This window comes from Vulpes vulpes, chromosome X (assembly GCF_048418805.1).
Source record: "Vulpes vulpes isolate BD-2025 chromosome X, VulVul3, whole genome shotgun sequence".
Classification (NCBI taxonomy): Eukaryota; Metazoa; Chordata; class Mammalia; order Carnivora; family Canidae; genus Vulpes; species Vulpes vulpes.
The window spans coordinates 53,975,117-53,992,519 of NC_132796.1; the positions used below are offsets into that span (position 1 = coordinate 53,975,117).

Below are 17,403 nucleotides of genomic sequence, written 5' to 3' on the forward strand. Positions count from 1 at the left end.
TCTGAAATACTATATAATCCTATGAGTTAGAAAGAGCAAGGAGGAGGAAACATGATCAGAAAGGTTATTTGTCCAAGGTCACAAGTACGTGAATAGCCAATAGGCCCCCAGCTCTACTCCTGACTTGTAGTCTGATCTTTTCTTCTTTTTTTTTTTTAATTTTTATTTATTTTATGATAGTCACAGAGAGAGAGAGAGAGGCAGAGACACAGGCAGAGGGAGAAGCAGGCTCCATGCACCGGGAGCCTGACGTGGGATTCGATCCCGGGTCTCCAGGATCGCGCCCTGGGCCAAAGGCAGGCGCCAAACCGCTGCGCCACCCAGGGATCCCTGATCTTTTCTTCTATACTAAGTCAATATTTTTCTGGAGGTGTTTCATTTATGATTATATCTTGTCTTTACAATGAGTCTATGAATTTTTGGAAGGCACGGATCATGTATTACTCATCTCTGTATTCCTTGAAGCATCAGAGTCTTGCCTAAGGCACTTAATAATTACTTGTGGTTAATTGATTAGCCAGTATATCCACTCCATCCTGCTCCCAATACTGGATATCATATATCTATAACTTCTAAGTGTCAGTGTTTAACCTTTCATTTTAATAAACTTTTGCTGGGTGCGAAAATAATTTGCAGGGCACTATGCTAAGCCCTGCTCTAGAAATTAAAGCTATAAGTAAGATAGGGTCTCTGTACTCAATTAGCTTAAAGTTTTGTCGGAGGTGCCTAAAGACAGGAGAAGTAGAGGGATAGAAATAAGGGAAAGGCCCTGGGACCCTGTCTTTTCTCTTTTATTCCAAACATCAGGTTGGGCCCATTTCTGCAAGTTACTATGGTAACAGAACAAGTTTTAAGTTTCTATTAAAATTACTGTCTTTCTAGAAATGAGCTTTTTTATATCTAGGCTCTTTCTTTTCTGGGTAATGGAAGTAGGGGGTTAAGAGAAGACATGGCCTCAAAATGGTGATATAGCTTCCTCGGAACAACCTGGCCAATTTTATTATAGAGATAGACTTATTCTTCTGAGAAAAATTTGACCCTGTTGTGGTTATTATATCTAAAATAGCTATCTAGGGGTGCCTAGGTGGCTCAGTTGGTTAAGTGTCCACTCTTGATTTTGGCTTAGGTCATGATCTCAGGATCCTGAGATGGAGCCCTGCATTAGGCTCCATGATCATCAGGGAGTCTGCTTGAGATTCTCTTGCTCCCTTTGCCCTTTCCTCCACATGGGCTTGCTCACTTTCTCTCTCTCTAAAAATAAATACATAAAAATTAAAAAATGAAATGAAATAACTACCTAGATGGGGTGCATCATGAGCAGTGGATATATTCTTCTCTAAGAGGCCTCAGTGTCCTTTACAAAGTAATTTTACCACTACTTTCACTCCCTCTCCTGATTCTGATCAATGAATTAACCAAGTCATAACTGAGCACTGAGCCAGGCAGTATTACACAAGTACAGACATTTAAAGATTTAGACTCTTGGGGGATCCCTGGGTGGTGCGGCGGTTTGGCACCTGCCTTTGGCCTGGGGTGCGATCCTGGAGACCCGGGATCGAATCCCACATCGGGCTCCCTGTGCATGGAGCCTGCTTCTCCCTCTGCCTGTGTCTCTGCCTCTCTCTCTCTCTCTGTGACTATCATAAATAAATAAAAATTTAAAAAAAAATTTAGACTCTTAAGCCCTTGCTGATCTACAGGGAGGAAAGACTAAAGTGGATGAAAAATAGGATTCACACAAAGCAGTTATATTCCAAGAGCAAACTGAAGGGTACTGATAGTTATTATTACAGTTCATAGAAGGGAAAGATGCTGTGGTCACAAAAGCTTTCAAAACTAAAGTCTTAAAAGATGGGTAAAATTTAGAGTGGTGAAGAGGGGAAGTGGTCAAGGGCAGTCCAGGCAAAAATAAAGATACACAGAAAAGGTATTATGGAATACTATGTAAATTGGTTTTAGGTGAAGTAGAAGGAGGGTAGTGAGAAACGAGGCTGGACCAGACACAGGCACCCAGGAATGGTTTGATCTAGCTAAAGAGCTTGGAATTAATCAGGAAGCAATGGCAGCTGTTTGGTATTTACAGTCTTTTTTTTTAATCTTTTTTCTTTATTTTTTTATTTTTTAATTAATTTTTCATTGGTGTTCAATTTACCAACATACAGAATAACACCCAGTGTTCATCCCATCAAGTGTCCCCCACAGTACCCGTCACCCACTCACCCCCACCCCCTGCCCTCCTCACCCTCCAACACCCCTAGTTCATTTCCCAGAGTAAGGAGTCTTTATGTTCTGTCTCCCTTCCTGATATTTCCCATACATTTCCTCTCCCTTCCCTTACATTCCCTTTCACTATTATTTATATTCCCCAAATGAATGAGAACATACACTGTTTGTCCTTCTCTGATTGACTTACATCACTCAACATAATACCCTCCAGTTCCATCCACGTTGAAGCAAATGGTGGGTATTGGTCATTTCTAATGGCTGAGTAATATTCCATTGTATACATAAACCACATCTTCTTTATCCATTCATCTTTCGATGGACACCGAGGCTCCTTCCACAGGTTGGCTATTGTGGACATTGCTGCTAGAAACATCAGGATGCAGGTGTCCCGGCGTTTCACTGCATCTGAATCTTTGGGGTAAATCCCCAACAGTGCAATTGCTGGGTCGTAGGGCAGGTCTGTTTTTAACTCTTTGAGGAACCTCCACAGTTTTCCAGAGTGGCTGCACCAGTTCACATTCCCACCAACAGTGTAAGAGGGTTCCCTTTTCTCCGCATCTTCTCCAACATTTGTTGTTTCCTGCCTGGTTAATTTTCCCCATTCTCACTGGTGTGAGGTGGGATCTCATTGTGATTTTGATTTGTATTTCCCTGATGGCAAGTGATGCAAAGCATTTTCTCATGTGCGTGTTGGCCATGTCTATGTCTTCCTCTGTGAGATTTCTCTTCATGTCTTTTGCCCATTTCATGATTGGATTGTTTGTTTCTTTGGTGTTGAGTTTAATAAGTTCTTTATAGATTTTGGAAACTAGCCCTTTATCTGATATGTCATTTGCAAATATCTTCTCCCATTCTGTAGGTTGTCTTTTAGTTTTGTTGACTGTATCCTTTGCTGTGCAAAAGCTTCTTATCTTGATGAAGTCCCAATAGTTCATTTTTGCTTTTGTTTCTTTTGCCTTCGTGGATGTATCTTGCAAGAAGTTACTGTGACCGAGTTCAAAAAGGGTGTTGCCTATGTTCTCCTCTAGGATTTTGATGGAATCTTGTCTCACATTTAGATATTTCATCCATTTTGAGTTTATCTTTGTGTCTGGTGAAAGAGAGTGGTCCAGTTTCATTCTTCTGCATGTGGATGTCCAATTTTCCCAGCACCATTTATTGAAGAGACTGTCTTTCTTCCAATGGAGAGTCTTTCCTCCTTTATCGAATATTAGTTGACCATAAAGTTCGGGGTCCACTTCTGGGTTCTCTATTCTGTTCCATTGATCTATGCGTCTGTTTTTGTGCCAGTACCACACTGTCTTGATGATCACAGCTTTGTAGTACAACCTGAAATCTGGCATTGTGATGCCCCCAGCTATGGTTTTCTTTTGTAAAATTCCCCTGGCTATTCGGGGTCTTTTCTGATTCCACACAAATCTTAAAATAATTTGTTCTAACTCTCTGAAGAAAGTCCATGGTATTTTGATAGGGATTGCATTAAACGTGTAAATTGCCCTGGGTAACATGGACATTTTCACAATATTAATTCTGCCAATCCATGAGCATGGAATATTTTTCCATCTCTTTGTGTCTTCCTCAATTTCCCTCAGAAGTGTTCTATAGTTTTTAGGGTATAGATCCTTTACCTCTTTGGTTAGGTTTATTCCTAGGCATCTTATGCTTTTGCATGCAACTGTAAATGGGATTGACTCCTTAATTTCTCTTTCTTCAGTCTCATTGTTAGTCTATAGAAATGCCATTGATTTCTGGGCATTGATTTTGTATCCTGCCACGCTGCCAAATTGCTGTATGAGTTCTAGCAATCCTGGGGTGGAGGCTTTTGGGTTTTCTATGTAGAGTATCATGTCATCGGCGAAGAGGGAGAGTTTGACTTCTTCTTTGCCAATTTGAATGCCTTTAATGTCTTTTTGTTTTCTGACTGCTGAGGCTAGGACTTCCAATACTATGTTGAATAGCAGTGGTGAGAGTGGACATCCCTGTCTTGTTCCTGATCTTAGGGGAAAGGCTCCCAGTGCTTCCCCATTGAGAATGATATTTGCTGTGGGCTTTTTGTCGATGGCTTTTAAGATGTCGAGGAAAGTTCCCTCTATCTCTACACTCTGAAGAGTTTTGATCAGGAATGGATGCTGTATTTTGCCAAATGCTTTCTCTGCATCTAATGAGAGGATCATATGGTTCTTGGTTTTTCTCTTGCTGATATGATGAATCACATTGATTGTTTTACGAGTGTTGAACCAGCCTTGTGTCCCGGGGATAAATCCTACTTGGTCAGGGTGAATACTTTTCTTAATGTGTTGTTGGATCCAATTGGCTAGTATCTTGTTGAGAATTTTTGCATCTTTGTTCATCAGGGATATTGGTCTGTAATTCTCCTTTTTGGTGGGGTCTTTGTCTGGTTTTGGAATTAAGGTGATGCTGGCCTCATAGAACGAATTTGGAAGTACTCAAACTCTTTCTATCTTTCCAAACAGCTTTAGTAGAATAGGTATGATTTCTTCTTTAAACGTTTGATAGAATTCCCCTGGGAAGCCATCTGGCCCTGGACTCTTGTGTCTTGGCAGGTTTTTGATGACTGCTTCAATTTCCTCCCTGGTTATTGGCCTGTTCAGGTTTTCTATTTCTTCCTGTTCCAGTTTTGGTAGTTTGTGGCTTTCCAGGAATGCGTCCATTTCTTCTAGGTTGCCTAATTTATTAGCATAGAGCTGTTCATAATATGTTTTTAAAATCGTTTGTATTTCCTTGGTGTTGGTAGTGATCTCTCTTTTCTCATTCATGATTTTATTAATTTGAGTCTTCTGTCTCTTCTTTTTAATAAGGTTGGCTAATGGTTTCTCTATCTTATTAATTCTTTCAAAGAACCAACTCCTGGTTCTGTTGATCTGTTCCACAGTTCTTCTGGTCTCGATTTCGTTGAGTTCTGCTCGAATTTTAATTAACTCTCTTCTTCTGCTGGGTGTAGGGTCCATTTGCTGTTTTTTCTCTAGCTCCTTTAAGTGTAAGGTTAGCTTTTATATTTTCGTTCTTTCTAGTTTTTGAATGGATGCTTGCATTGCAATGTATTTCCCCCTTGGGACTGCTTTTGCTGCATCCCAAAGATTTTGAACGGTTGTATCTTCATTCTCATTAGTTTCCATGAATCTGTTTAATTCTTCCTTAATTTCCTGGTTGACCCTTTCATCGTTTAGCAGGATGGTCCTTAACCTCCACGTGTTTGAGGTCCTTCCAAACTTCTTGTTGTGATTTAGTTCTAATTTCAAGGTATTATGGTCTGAGAATATTCAGGGGTCGATCCCGATCTTTTGGTATCGGTTCAGACCCGGTTTGTGACCCAGTATGTGGTCTATTCTGGAGAAAGTTCCATGTGCACTTGAGAAGAATGTGTATTCAGTTGAGTTTGGATATAAAGTTCTGTAGATATCTGTGATATCCATCTGGTCCAGTGTATCATTTAAAGCTTCGTTTCTTTGGAGATGTTGTGCTTAGAAGACCTATCGAGGGTAGAAAGAGCTAGATTGAAGTCACCAAGGATAAGTGTATTATTATCTAAGTATTTCTTCACTTTGGTTATTAATTGGTTTAAATATTTGGCAGCTCCCACATTCGGGGCATATATATTGAGGATTGTTAAGTCCTCTTAACATGCCCTCGGGAACCCCAATTAAACGTAGGTTTTTCTTCCTCAGGCTGTCGTTTATTTCCCTTAATCTGTCTTCATGGTCTCTTAATTGTCTGTCTCTTTTTTCCTCAGTTTCCGTCTTTGCCATCAACTTGGATTCTATGTCACTCACTCATTCATCCACCTCGTTAACCCTCATCGTTAGGAATTCTGGTTTGGATTGCATCTCATTCAATTGATTTTTAATTTCTTCCTGATTAGATCTAAATTCTGCAGTCATGAAGTCTCTTGAGTCCTTTATGCTTTTTTCTAGAACCACCAGTAGCTGTATAATAGTGCTTCTGAATTGGCTTTCTGACATTGAATTGTAATCCAGATTTTGTAACTCTGTGGGAGAGAGGACTGTTTCTGATTCTTTCTTTTGAGGTGAGGTTTTCCTTCTAGTCATTTTGCTCAGTGCAGAGTGGCCAAAAACAAGTTGTATTGGGAAAAGGAGAAAAAGAGAGAGAGAGAAGGAAAGAAAAGAGAAAAAGAAAAAAGAAAAAGAAGAAAAAAAAGGAAAAAAGAAGAAAAAAATAGAAAGAAAGAAAGGTGAAAAAAAGGGGTGGGGGAAGCAATCAGAAATCAGAAAGAAAGAAAAAAAACAAAAAACATAAAAACAAAAAACACGGGGGAGTATCTTCTGATTCTGTATACTTTAAGTCCCTTGACTTCTGGAACTTGGCCGTCTAGCTGGTCTTCTGGGGGAGGGGCCTGCTGTGCTGATTTTCAGGTGTTAGCACTTGGGGGAGCTGCTCAGCCCCCTGCGTGGTGCAGGGCTCAGTGGGGGTTGTTTACCCCGTGAGGCCCCAGGAGGAACAGGCACAGTTGCTACGGCAGCTCTGGAAACCTGGATTCAGCCCCCGCAGTAACTCCGGGGCTCTCCGTCTGCAGGGCCTGGAGGCTCTGGGGCGGGGCCGCTGATTTGCTCAGCCCCAGGCAGGAGTGTCCTTGCTGTCCTGGGCCCTCCCGGCCTCTGCCTGTCCCGGGGGGAGGCCGGATCCTGGGCTGTGTCTTGGCGCCCTGTGCTCCCGGGCCTGCGCTGTTGGATTCGCGCTCCCGGCCGTGCAGCCCCCTCCGCGGAGCCGGCGCCCAAGCCCCTCCGAGCTGCTCCGGGTCCCGCCATGCGCGCTGCAGCCCTTAGGGAGTTCGGCGCACTCTCCTGCGCTCGCCGCAGGTGCCTGTTAGTGTCCCAAGGAGCCCGAGGGCATCCCCGGCCTCCTGGGTCCTGCTCTAACTCCGTGAGGGCGCCTTTCCGCCCGGGAAGGTTGGTGCAGCTCCTGCTTCTCCGGGACGGGGCTCTCCTTCCTGGGGACACTCGCCCCGGCCTCAGCCCGGCTCCTCGCAGGGCCCCTCCCCCTTGGAGGCCTTTTGTTTCTTTATTTCTTTTTCCCCCGTCTTCCTACCTTGATAGAAGCGTGAACTCATCTCACTGTAGCATTCCAGCTGGTCTCTCTTTAAATCTCAGGCTGACTTTGTAGATTTTCAGGATGATTTGAAGGTTATGTAGGTAATTTGTTGGGGACAGGTGATTTGGGGACCCTACTCCTCTGCCATCTTGCCCCTCCTCCTTCGGTATTTACAGTCTTGATTGCACTGTGACTTCTGTATGTTCCAGCTCCTCTACTGGATTCTAAGGTACTTCAAGATGAGAATGGTATCTTATGTCTTTGTACTTCCTGAGTTCCTAGCAGTGTAAATGAAAGGACCAGAGATATGAAGGAGGAGCTGGCAGTTGATTTATGAGCTGAATTCCTGATTTTGTCACCATATGTTATATTATTTTTTTAAAGATTTTATTTATTTATTCATGAGAGACGCACAGAGAGAGACAGAGACACAGGCAGAGAGAGAAGCAGGCTCCATGCAGGGAGCCCAATGTGGGACTCGATCCCGGGTCTTCAGGCTCATGCCCTGGGCTGAAGGCAGGCGCTAAACCACTGAGCCACACGGGCTGCCCACCATATGTCAAATTAGGTATATGAGACAGAAAGGGGTCCCACTATCCACCTGAAAATTTAGGATAAATGAAAAACAAGTGAAAACTTGAGTTGAACTTGAGGGAGACAGAGACAGAGAGAGACAGAGAGGTCCTTTGCCTATGTATGAAATCAAAGCCTCTTCAGGGCTTGACATGCTCTTGAGGAATTCAAGCTTTGCTCTCTAACTAAAGGTGGTAAGAGGGGTCTTAAGACTTGTTCTCCTTGGGCATTTGTAAACTGTTATGCAAAGTTATTTGTAGGGCAAGTAGCCTTCATGAAACCTCTAAAATTTTACCTTGTACAGTCCCTAACTTACAAATGCTTGATCACAAATGATATTTCATGTTGGCATCTACTGTCACCTCTTCTCTTCCCTTACATACTTCCCTCTTCTCCAAGGCCCCTGATGCAACAGGCAGTTGGGCCATTGAGAAGCAAATAAAGTGAATTTTCAGAAAATCTGTGGGAGGAAGGGACAAAGTTAAACTTCAGAGAAATAAAGTAGGTTGGAGTAGGTTCCCAAGTAGGTCTTGACCTCTGTCCCTAAATATCTTTCATCAAATGGCCTGAATTATTCTAATAAATTTGTTATACTGCCTGAAAACAAACTATATGAAATCACTTTTAGATTAATAAGCACCTTCTTTCTATGTATATAAATACCTCTAGTAGAGTTAGAACAGCTACTAGACTTTTATTTATTAGTATAGTTGTGCCAAATAATGGTCCATTGCCTACAGGCTATAATTAGCTTACTTTGCCTCGTGACACATAAATATTAGGATATCTGGAACTGGGAGTTTAGGTTCTGGTAGCAAGGGTAGGTCATTCTGTGAGGCCTAGCAGACTTCAGTGGTATGATAGGAAGAAATTTAAGATGGCCTCCTAAAGATTCCTGGGTTCCTTGTGTACACACACCTTTTATCAGTTATTTGATCAAACACTAATCTAGTGTTTTTGCAGATGAAATTAAAGTCCTAAATCACTTGACCATAAAATAGATTCTATGGGTAGGCCTGATCTAATCAATGGGATCTTTCTTTAAAAGTAGAAAGTTTCCTCAACTAGTGACAATGCAGGCAGTCAGAGATTTGAAGTACTAGTGGGATTTGATGTGTAAAGTTTCTTGTTGTTGATTTGAAAATGGAAGAGGATAAATGGAAAGGAATGTGAGCTGCCTTTTGGAGCTGAAAGTGGTCCCTGATTGACAGCTACTCAGTTCTACATATGCAATAATTGAATTTTGTTAACTTGATTGAGCTTGGAAGAAGACCATGAGGCCCAGATGAGAATTGCAGCCCTGGGCAATACCTTTATTTAACTTTGTGAGACCTGAGTAGAGGATTCAGTTAAACTATACCAGACCTCTAACTTATGGGAACTGTGAGCTAATAAATGGCTATTATTTTAAGCCACTGGTTTTGTTATTTTGTTATGTTAGCAATAGAAACTAGTACCTAGGTGATCTCCTAGGATGAACCTGAGGGTTTTGGCACTCAAGAGCCTGAAAGAGGAGCTCTGTAAAGCAAGGGGCTACAAAAAGTAAACTTACCTATTTGAATATTTTGTTGGTGGACTGGCTCTCTGCTCAAGAAAGGGAATGTAACTCTTTCCCTTCCCTCCCCCTATATTCCATCCCATGAACAAGACCTTCTTCTAAGACCCAATGCTTCGGGATCCCTGGGTGGCGCAGTGGTTTAGCGCCTGCCTTTGGCCCAGGGTACGATCCTGGAGACCCGGGATTGAATCCATGTCGGGCTCCCGGTGCATGGAGCCTGCTTCTCCCTCTGCCTATGTCTCTGCCTCTCTCTCTGTGTGTGACTATCATAAATAAATAAAAATTAAAAAAAAAGACCCAGTGCTTGGATCAGTTCTATTATTCCTATGGTTTAGTTCTACAAAATTTTGATTTCTACAGTCTGGCCTGAGAGTTTAATTAATATGCATAATGCTGTTTCTATGGGAAGATGCAGTCTGAGTTCCCAAGAACTTAAAATCATGTTTTTGGAACAAAACCCACTCGTTATAAAAATAGACTGTACTCATTTTAATAGAATATAAAGCCATAAGCCAAAGGGATATGTATGTGTATATATATATATATATATATATATATATACACACACACATGTGTATATGTGTATATATATATATATATATACACACATATATGTGTATATGTATGAAATATATATACATAGTTCGAAGAACCTGAGAGCTGTTATTTGGGAGTGAAAGGGAGAGGAGGAACAAGTCTTTTAACAAGGCCTCTTATAGTGTAGTATATCATGGATCTTGATCCTAGTTGCCTATATTTCAATCCTAGCTCTGTCACCTGCCAGTTATGTGGCTTTGGGCAAGTTGTTTAATCTCTCAATGCCTCCTGTTCTCCATCTATATAATGGGATAGTAGAACAATCTCATAGGGTTTCTGAACAAATAAGAGCAGATACACATAAAGTTCTTAGATTAATACTTGGCATACAACATAAGGGTTAGTTATTACTGTTATAAAACCTCAGAAACGTTTATTCTTTCTTTTTTAATAGATTTTTCAGAAACTTTTTTATAGTGTCTTTTGCCTCTTAGCTTTCTTAGACATAGCAGTTCAGTTTAGGGGTGCCTGGCTGGCTCAGTTGGTGGGGTATATGACTCTTGATCTTGGGGTTGTGAATTGAAGTCACATGTTGGGTGTAGAGATTACTTAAAAATAAAATCTTGAGGAAAAAATCTAAATTAGTTCATCTTTAAAACTTTAGTTATTTTAGCATCCAGGAATTTACAGTCTTGGAATGTTAGGACTATCTTTAACCATTCTACCCAGAGATTCTCTAGGCTAAGGCAAAGTTAGTATGTTCTTTTTATGTAGACCAAATTCTATCTACCTCAATAGAGGCCTGATACCTTTCTTTGTAGTTACTAAGGAAGAGCAATTCATATTTGTTTGTTTGTTTGTTTGTTTGTTTAAGTGAAAGAGTACAAAGGTGAGGAGAGTAAAGCAGGAGATGACTTTTAAGACCTCAGTCTTTAGGGTATGCCTAGAATCTAAGTTTAAAGTGTGAAAGTGATCTGATTGAGAAGCCTGAGATCTGAATGAGGGTATTATGACTAAATTTAGAATTTTGCTTTTCACTCTGTGGCTGAAGCTTTCAAACCTAATTCAAAATGCACAGCCCATTTGAGCCAACTTACAACACTCTGGCATATCAAAAACAAATAACAAATAACAAATAACCATCCTTGTCACAGAGGACCTAGTTTTAAGAACAGTATAAGGTAACTTAAAAAGCTTATTAGGGACGCCCGGATGGCTCAGCAGTTGAGCATCTGCCTTTGGCTCAAGGTGTGATCCCGCGGTCCCTGGATGGAGTCCCACATTGGGCTCCCTACATGGAGCCTGCTTCTCCCTCTGCCCATGTCTCTGCCTCTCTCTGTGTGTCTCTCATGAAAAATAAATAAAGTCTTTAAAAGAAGTTTTTTTAAAAAAAGCTTACTAAAGAAGCCACAAGAGGTATCGGCAGCACATAGCTTTTTCTAAACATTTTTACGAGATAAATGCAAATAAATCACAGACATGTTTTGTATTTTCCTGAAATTAGACAGAGTACAATAGGCAATGAGGTCTAGTTCACATTTGAATAGACTGAGTTTTTTGTTTAGAAGTGATCAATAATGCCATTATTATTCTATTTGGCAAAAAAGCAAGAGGCTGGCAAAGAACTTATGAAAAGGAACTCTAGTATAGCCCAGCACAGTTGTATATATCATTTAACTAAGGATGTAGTTACTGACTCCTGCCTCCTTTATACCTTTCAAGTATTGACTGTGTTTTTGGAAATATCCAAGAAAGCAGATTTTGAGGGGTAAATATGAGGGAGGACAGAAAATGAAACTCATCCAAGCATATCTCTTATAGCTCCAGCACTGTGAGACAAGGAGAATAGGCAAGCCCCTGTGTGTAGAAGTTGTAGGATGTAGTGAAAAGATTATGAAACCTGGATTCTAGTCCTCACTACCATTCAGCATAACCTCAGTTTTCTCATGTGTAAAAATGAGAATACCAATCTCTACTTAATCAACTCAAATGAGTATTGTGAACATCCAATGAGATCATGGGTGAGAGAACATGCTTGTAAACTATAAAGCACCGTGCAAGCCCCAAAACTTTCCCTCCTCTGTGCATTACCTCATACATTTATCACAATACTTGACATCGTACAAAATGAGGTCTTTACTGGTCTATCTCTCCTACCAGATTGTGAAGTCATTAAAGGCATGGAGCATGTCTATCCTTCTCGCTGCTATACGCCTGCACCTAGCCCAGAGCCTGACACAAAGTAGGTAGGTATTTAATAAATATTAAATTGATCATAGAAAATTCATATTAAAAAGTCACAGGTATTTTTTAAGATTTTATTTATTCATGAGAGACACACAGAGAGGCAGAGATATAAGCAAAGGGAGAAGCAGGCTCCCTATGGGGAGCCCAATGTGGGACTCATCCAGGACTCCGAGATCACGCCCTGAGCCAAAGGCAGATGCTCAACCGCTGAGCCACCCAGGCTTCTGAAAACGCAGTTTGCTTTAATGGCCCTTAATATTTTTTCCCAGACTTTTCTCATCCCTGGTGCTCCTTCTGTTTCAGAGCTTTATTGTCTGACACTTTCCTATTAAGAAACACTCTGGAGAAAATAACCAATAACTTTACTACAAGATGTCAATAATGGACAAAACTTACTGAGATATTTTCTTCTTCCTCTTGAGGAATTAGCATTCCTTTTTTAAAATAAATTTATTTTTTATTGGTGTTCAATTTGCCAACATTTAGAATAACACCCAGTGCTCATCCAATCAAGTACCCCTCTCAGTGCCCATCACCCAGATCACCCAGTCACTCCCACCCCCCGCCCACCTCCCCTTCCACCACCCCTAGTTCGTTTCCCAGAGTTAGGAGTCTCTCATGTTCTGTCTCCCTTTCTGATATTTCCCAAGGAATTAGCATTCTAAAAGAAGTGAAGAATTTAGGCTAAAGGGACAATCTTTAATGGTTGGAATTTCAGGCAATTTTGGGCAACATCTGAGTTTATGCAAGAAGCCTTTGGGAGTCACTGATTTCCAGAGCCAGGAAGGGTGAAATATGGCATTTGCCTTGGATGTAAAATTTAAGAGAGCATCAAAAACTCAGTAATAAATAAGATTTCAATATTTGTTTACTCATTTAGTTTTATTGAGATATAATTTACATACCATAAAGCTCACTCCTTTATTTTTTTTAAAGATTTATTTATTTATTTATTCATGAAAGACACAGAGTGAGAGACAGAGGCAGACATATAGGCAGAGGGAGAAGCAGGCCCCATGCAGGGAGCCTGATGTGGGACTTGATCCCAGATCCTGAGATCCCAGGATCACGACCTGAACCAAAGACAGGTGCCCAACCGCTGAGCCACCCAGGCGTCCCAAGCTCACTCCTTTTAAGTGCACAATATAGGGGTGCCTGGCTGGCTCAGTCAATAGAGCATGCAATTCTTGATCTCAAGGTTGTAAGTTCAAGCTCTATGATGTGTGTAGAGTTCACTTAAAAAATACGTAAATAAAATTGTAAAAAAAATAAAAAGTGCACTATACAATGATTTTTAGTATATCTAGAGTTGTGCAATCATCACAATAATCTATTTTTAGGACATTTTCACTGCCCCAAAAAGAATCTTTGGACCGTATAAGTGTCAGCTCTCATTTTCATCAACCCCCAACCTCTCTCCTCCTAGTCCTAGGCAACCACAAATATTTTGTGTCTCTATATATTTGTCTGTTCTAGACATTTTGTGTAAGTTATAGAATATGTGGTCTTTTGTGATTGGCTTCTTTAATTTAGTATAATGTTTCCAAAATTCATCCAATATGTGAATATACTACATTTTGTTTATCCATTCATCAGGTGATGGACATTTGACTCATTTCCACTCTTTGGCTATATGAATAATGCTATTATGAACAAGTTTTTCTGTGGGCATGTTTTTCATTCTCTTGGACATATACTTAGCAGAAGAACCTTTGGATCATATATTAACTCTAGGTTTAATTTTTTGAGGAACTGCCACACTATTCCTCATTTTACATTCTCTCTCTTTCTTAAACATTTTATTTATTCATTCATGATAGACACAGTGAGAGAGAGAGACAGAGAGACACAGGCAGAGGGTGAAGCAGGCTCCATGCCGGGAGCCCAACGCGGGACTTGATCCCGGGACTCCAGGATAGGCAGGCGCTAAACCGCTGAGCCACCCAGGAATCCCTTCATTTTACATTCTCACCAGAAATACATGTATGAAGGTTCAATTTCTCCACATTCTTGCCAATGCTCATTGTCTTTTCGGTTATGGCCATTCTAGTAGGTGTGAGGTCATGAATGCAATATTTCTTTAAAATTAAAAAATTTTTAAATTTTATCCATTTATTCATGGGAGACACACGGGGGGGGCGGGGCAGAGACACAGGCAGAGGGAGAAGCAGGCTCCATGCAGGGAGCCTGATGCGGAACTCAATCCCAGGACTCCAGGATCATGCCCTGGCCTGAAGGCAGGCGTTAAAATGCTGAACCACCCAGGGATCCCCTAAAATTAAAATTAATGTAAAAATCTATGATGAACAAAATATCGAAACTTTTAATAAAAACAGAAACTGCAGTTCTGTGCTGAGCCATATTAGAGCCTGAGGCAAAAGGAAATATGTGTGTTCCCATATACATGTTTCTACTTATCTTTTTGTTTCTACTTATTTTTAATGGTCATGAAAAAAAACTTTGAAAGTACATTTTATGAATGTGAAGAGATATGAATATTCTTCCTGAATCTGAACATAAAATAAAAAGAAAAGTAAATAGCCCCTGGTGTGATTCCCTCCTGTGCGGCTGTTCTGTGGAACAGTAGTCGTGAGCCTCCGTCTGCCTTCTCTCCCAACTCAGTGCAAGCTACCACCCCATGGAAGATTCACTGGACATGGACATGAGCCCCTTGAGGCTCCAGAACTATCTTTTCGGTTGTGAAGTAAAAGCTGACAAAGATTACCACTTTAAGGTGGATAATGATGAAAATGAGCACCAGTTATCTTTAAGAACGGTCAGTTTGGGAGCTGGTGCAAAGGATAAATTGCACATTGTTGAAGCAGAGGCAATGAATTATGAAGGGGGACTAATTAAAGTCACACTGGCAACTTGGAAAATGTCTGTACAGCCAACAGTGTCTCTTGGGGGCTTTGAAATAACACCACCTGTAGTCTTACAGTTGAAATGTGGTTCAGGGCCTGTGCATATTAGTGGACAGCACTTAGTAGCTGTGGAGGAAGATGCAGAGTCAAAAGATGAAAAAGAAGAGGATATGAAACTCCTTAGTATATCTGGAAAGCATTCTGCCCCTGGAAGTGGTAGCATGTTTCCACAGAAAAAAGTAAAACTTGCTGCTAATGAAGATGATGATGATGACGACGACGACGTTGATGATGATTTTGATGATGAAGAAGCTGAAGAAAAGCCTCCAGTAAAGAAATCTATATGAAAAAAAAAAAAGAAATCTATATGAGATACTCCAGCCAAAAATGCACAAAAATCAAACCAGAATGGAAAAGACTCAAAACCATCAATACCACGATCAAAATGTCAAGAATCTTTCAAAAAACAGGAAAAGACTCCCAAAACACTGAAAGGACCTAGTTCTGTTGAAGACATTAAAGCAAAAATGCAAGCAAGTATAGAAAAAGGTGATTCTCTTCCCAGAGTGGAAGCCAAGTTTATCAATTATGTGAAGAATTGCTTCCAGATGACTGACCAAGAGGCTATTCAAGATCTCTGGCAGTGGAGGAAGTCTCTTTAAGAAAATAGTTTAAACAGTTTGTTAAAAATTTCCGTCTTATTTCATTTCTGTAACAGTTGCTATCTGGCTGTCCTTTTTATAATGCAGTGAAAACTTTCCCTACCGCGTCTGATAAATGTTGTCCAGGTTCCATTGCCAAGAATGTGTTGTCCAAAATGCCTGTTTAGTTTTTAAAGATGGAACTCCACCCTTTGCTTGGTTTTAAGTATGTGTGGAATGTTATGATAGGACATAGTAGTAGTGGTGGTCAGACAAATGGAAATGGTGGGGAGACAAAAATATAATAAACTCAGTATTTTAATAAAATAAAAAAGAAAAGTGAATAAATTGGAAATTACAAATCACCAGATAAGAGCATCAATTATTATAGAGAAAACACATATCAAACAGAAATTAAGAAAATTATGGATGTCCTAATTTCACATTTGAAATGTAAATATAAAAAAATTAAATGAAGTGCCCTCACAATTTTAATTTTTAACCAGAGAGAAGTTATTGTCTATGAATACTTTTCTGATTTACGAAGAGAAGCCAATGACTTGGCTCATAAATATTCTGATGTCTTAAGTCCTATAGAAATTTTATGTGAAATAGTTTTAAGGTGTATGGAAAATAATAAAAACACAAACTATCAACAACTGACTCAAGAAGAGAGAAAACATTTGAATAGATCTTTAAAAGTGAAGAGATATAAAAAAAAAGTGAAGAGATAGAATTACTAATCCATGAAAAGCCCACAAAGAGAAGCTCAGACCCAGATGACTTAATTGGTTAATTCTATAAAATGTTTAAAGAAGAATTAACGGTCCTTCACAAACTCTTCATAAAAAAATAAGAAGAAAAAAAAAATAAGAAGAGGTAGGAATAATTTTTCTGAGACCAGAATTACCCTGATATCAAAACCAGACAAAGATATCATTAGAAATGAACACTACAGTCTGATATCTCTTCTGAATATAAACACAAAAATCTTCAACAAAATACTATCAAACTGAACCTGGGAACATATAAAGGGGATTATATGTCATGAAGAAGTGGAATTTATTACAGAAATACTAGATTGGTTCAACATATAAGAATCAATCACCCTATTAATAGAATAAAGTGCAAAAAACACATGATCATCTCAGTAATGTAGGAAAAAACTTTAACAAAATCCAAACCCCTTTCATGACAAACAAAACAAAACAAAAAACACTCAACAAAGTAGGAATAGAAGAGAATTTACCCAAACTGAAGAAGGGTACCTCTGATGGCTGAATAATGGCTCCTGTTCTAATTCCTAGAAACTGTGAATATGTTATTTCACATAGTAAAATAGTCTTTACAAGATGTTAGTAAGATCTTGAGATGTGGAGATTATGCTGGATTATTTGGGTGTGCTCAATGTAATCACAAGTTTCCTTATAAGAGGAAGGCAGGGGTTCAGAGTCAAAGAGAGAATATGAGAGATTAGAGACGATGTTACACTACTGAATTTGGAGATGGAGGATGGAGCCCATGAGCCACGGGATGCATGTAGTCTCTAGAAGCAAGAAAATGCAAGGAAGCAGATTCTTCCCTAGATCCTCCAGAAGAAACAGATCTCCTGACATCTTGATTTTAACTAAGTGCAACTGATTTTAGATTCCCTCCTCCAGAAATGATAAGAGAATAATTTTGTGTTACA

General features: G+C 39.9%; 1 protein-coding gene across 2 annotated transcripts; it reads left to right on the forward strand.

Moving 5' to 3' along the window:
• The first annotated feature begins 14,846 nt into the window (after positions 1-14,846).
• On the forward strand, positions 14,847-16,011 carry LOC112911809 (nucleophosmin-like). Of its 2 annotated transcripts, XM_025988481.2 has the most exons (3): positions 14,847-14,904; positions 15,199-15,412; positions 15,521-16,011. In XM_025988481.2, exons 1-3 carry the CDS (start codon positions 14,847-14,849, stop codon positions 15,732-15,734), a joined length of 486 nt encoding a protein of 161 aa, XP_025844266.1. In that variant the 3' UTR covers positions 15,735-16,011. The 2 variants fall into 2 exon arrangements, with proteins under 2 accessions (XP_025844266.1, XP_025844265.1); XM_025988480.2 differs by having other exon boundaries at positions 14,847-15,412.
• Positions 16,012-17,403: the final 1,392 nt, after the last annotated feature.

Excerpts from the sequence above, each read along its gene's own strand:
- LOC112911809 (XM_025988480.2), top strand. The coding sequence starts at position 14,847 with ATGGAAGATTCACTGGACATGGACATGAGCCCCTTGAGGCTCCAGAAC. Across the intron at positions 15,413-15,520 it reads AAGCCTCCAGTAAAGAAATC|TCAAGAATCTTTCAAAAAAC; the intron begins TATATGAAAAAA and ends ACGATCAAAATG.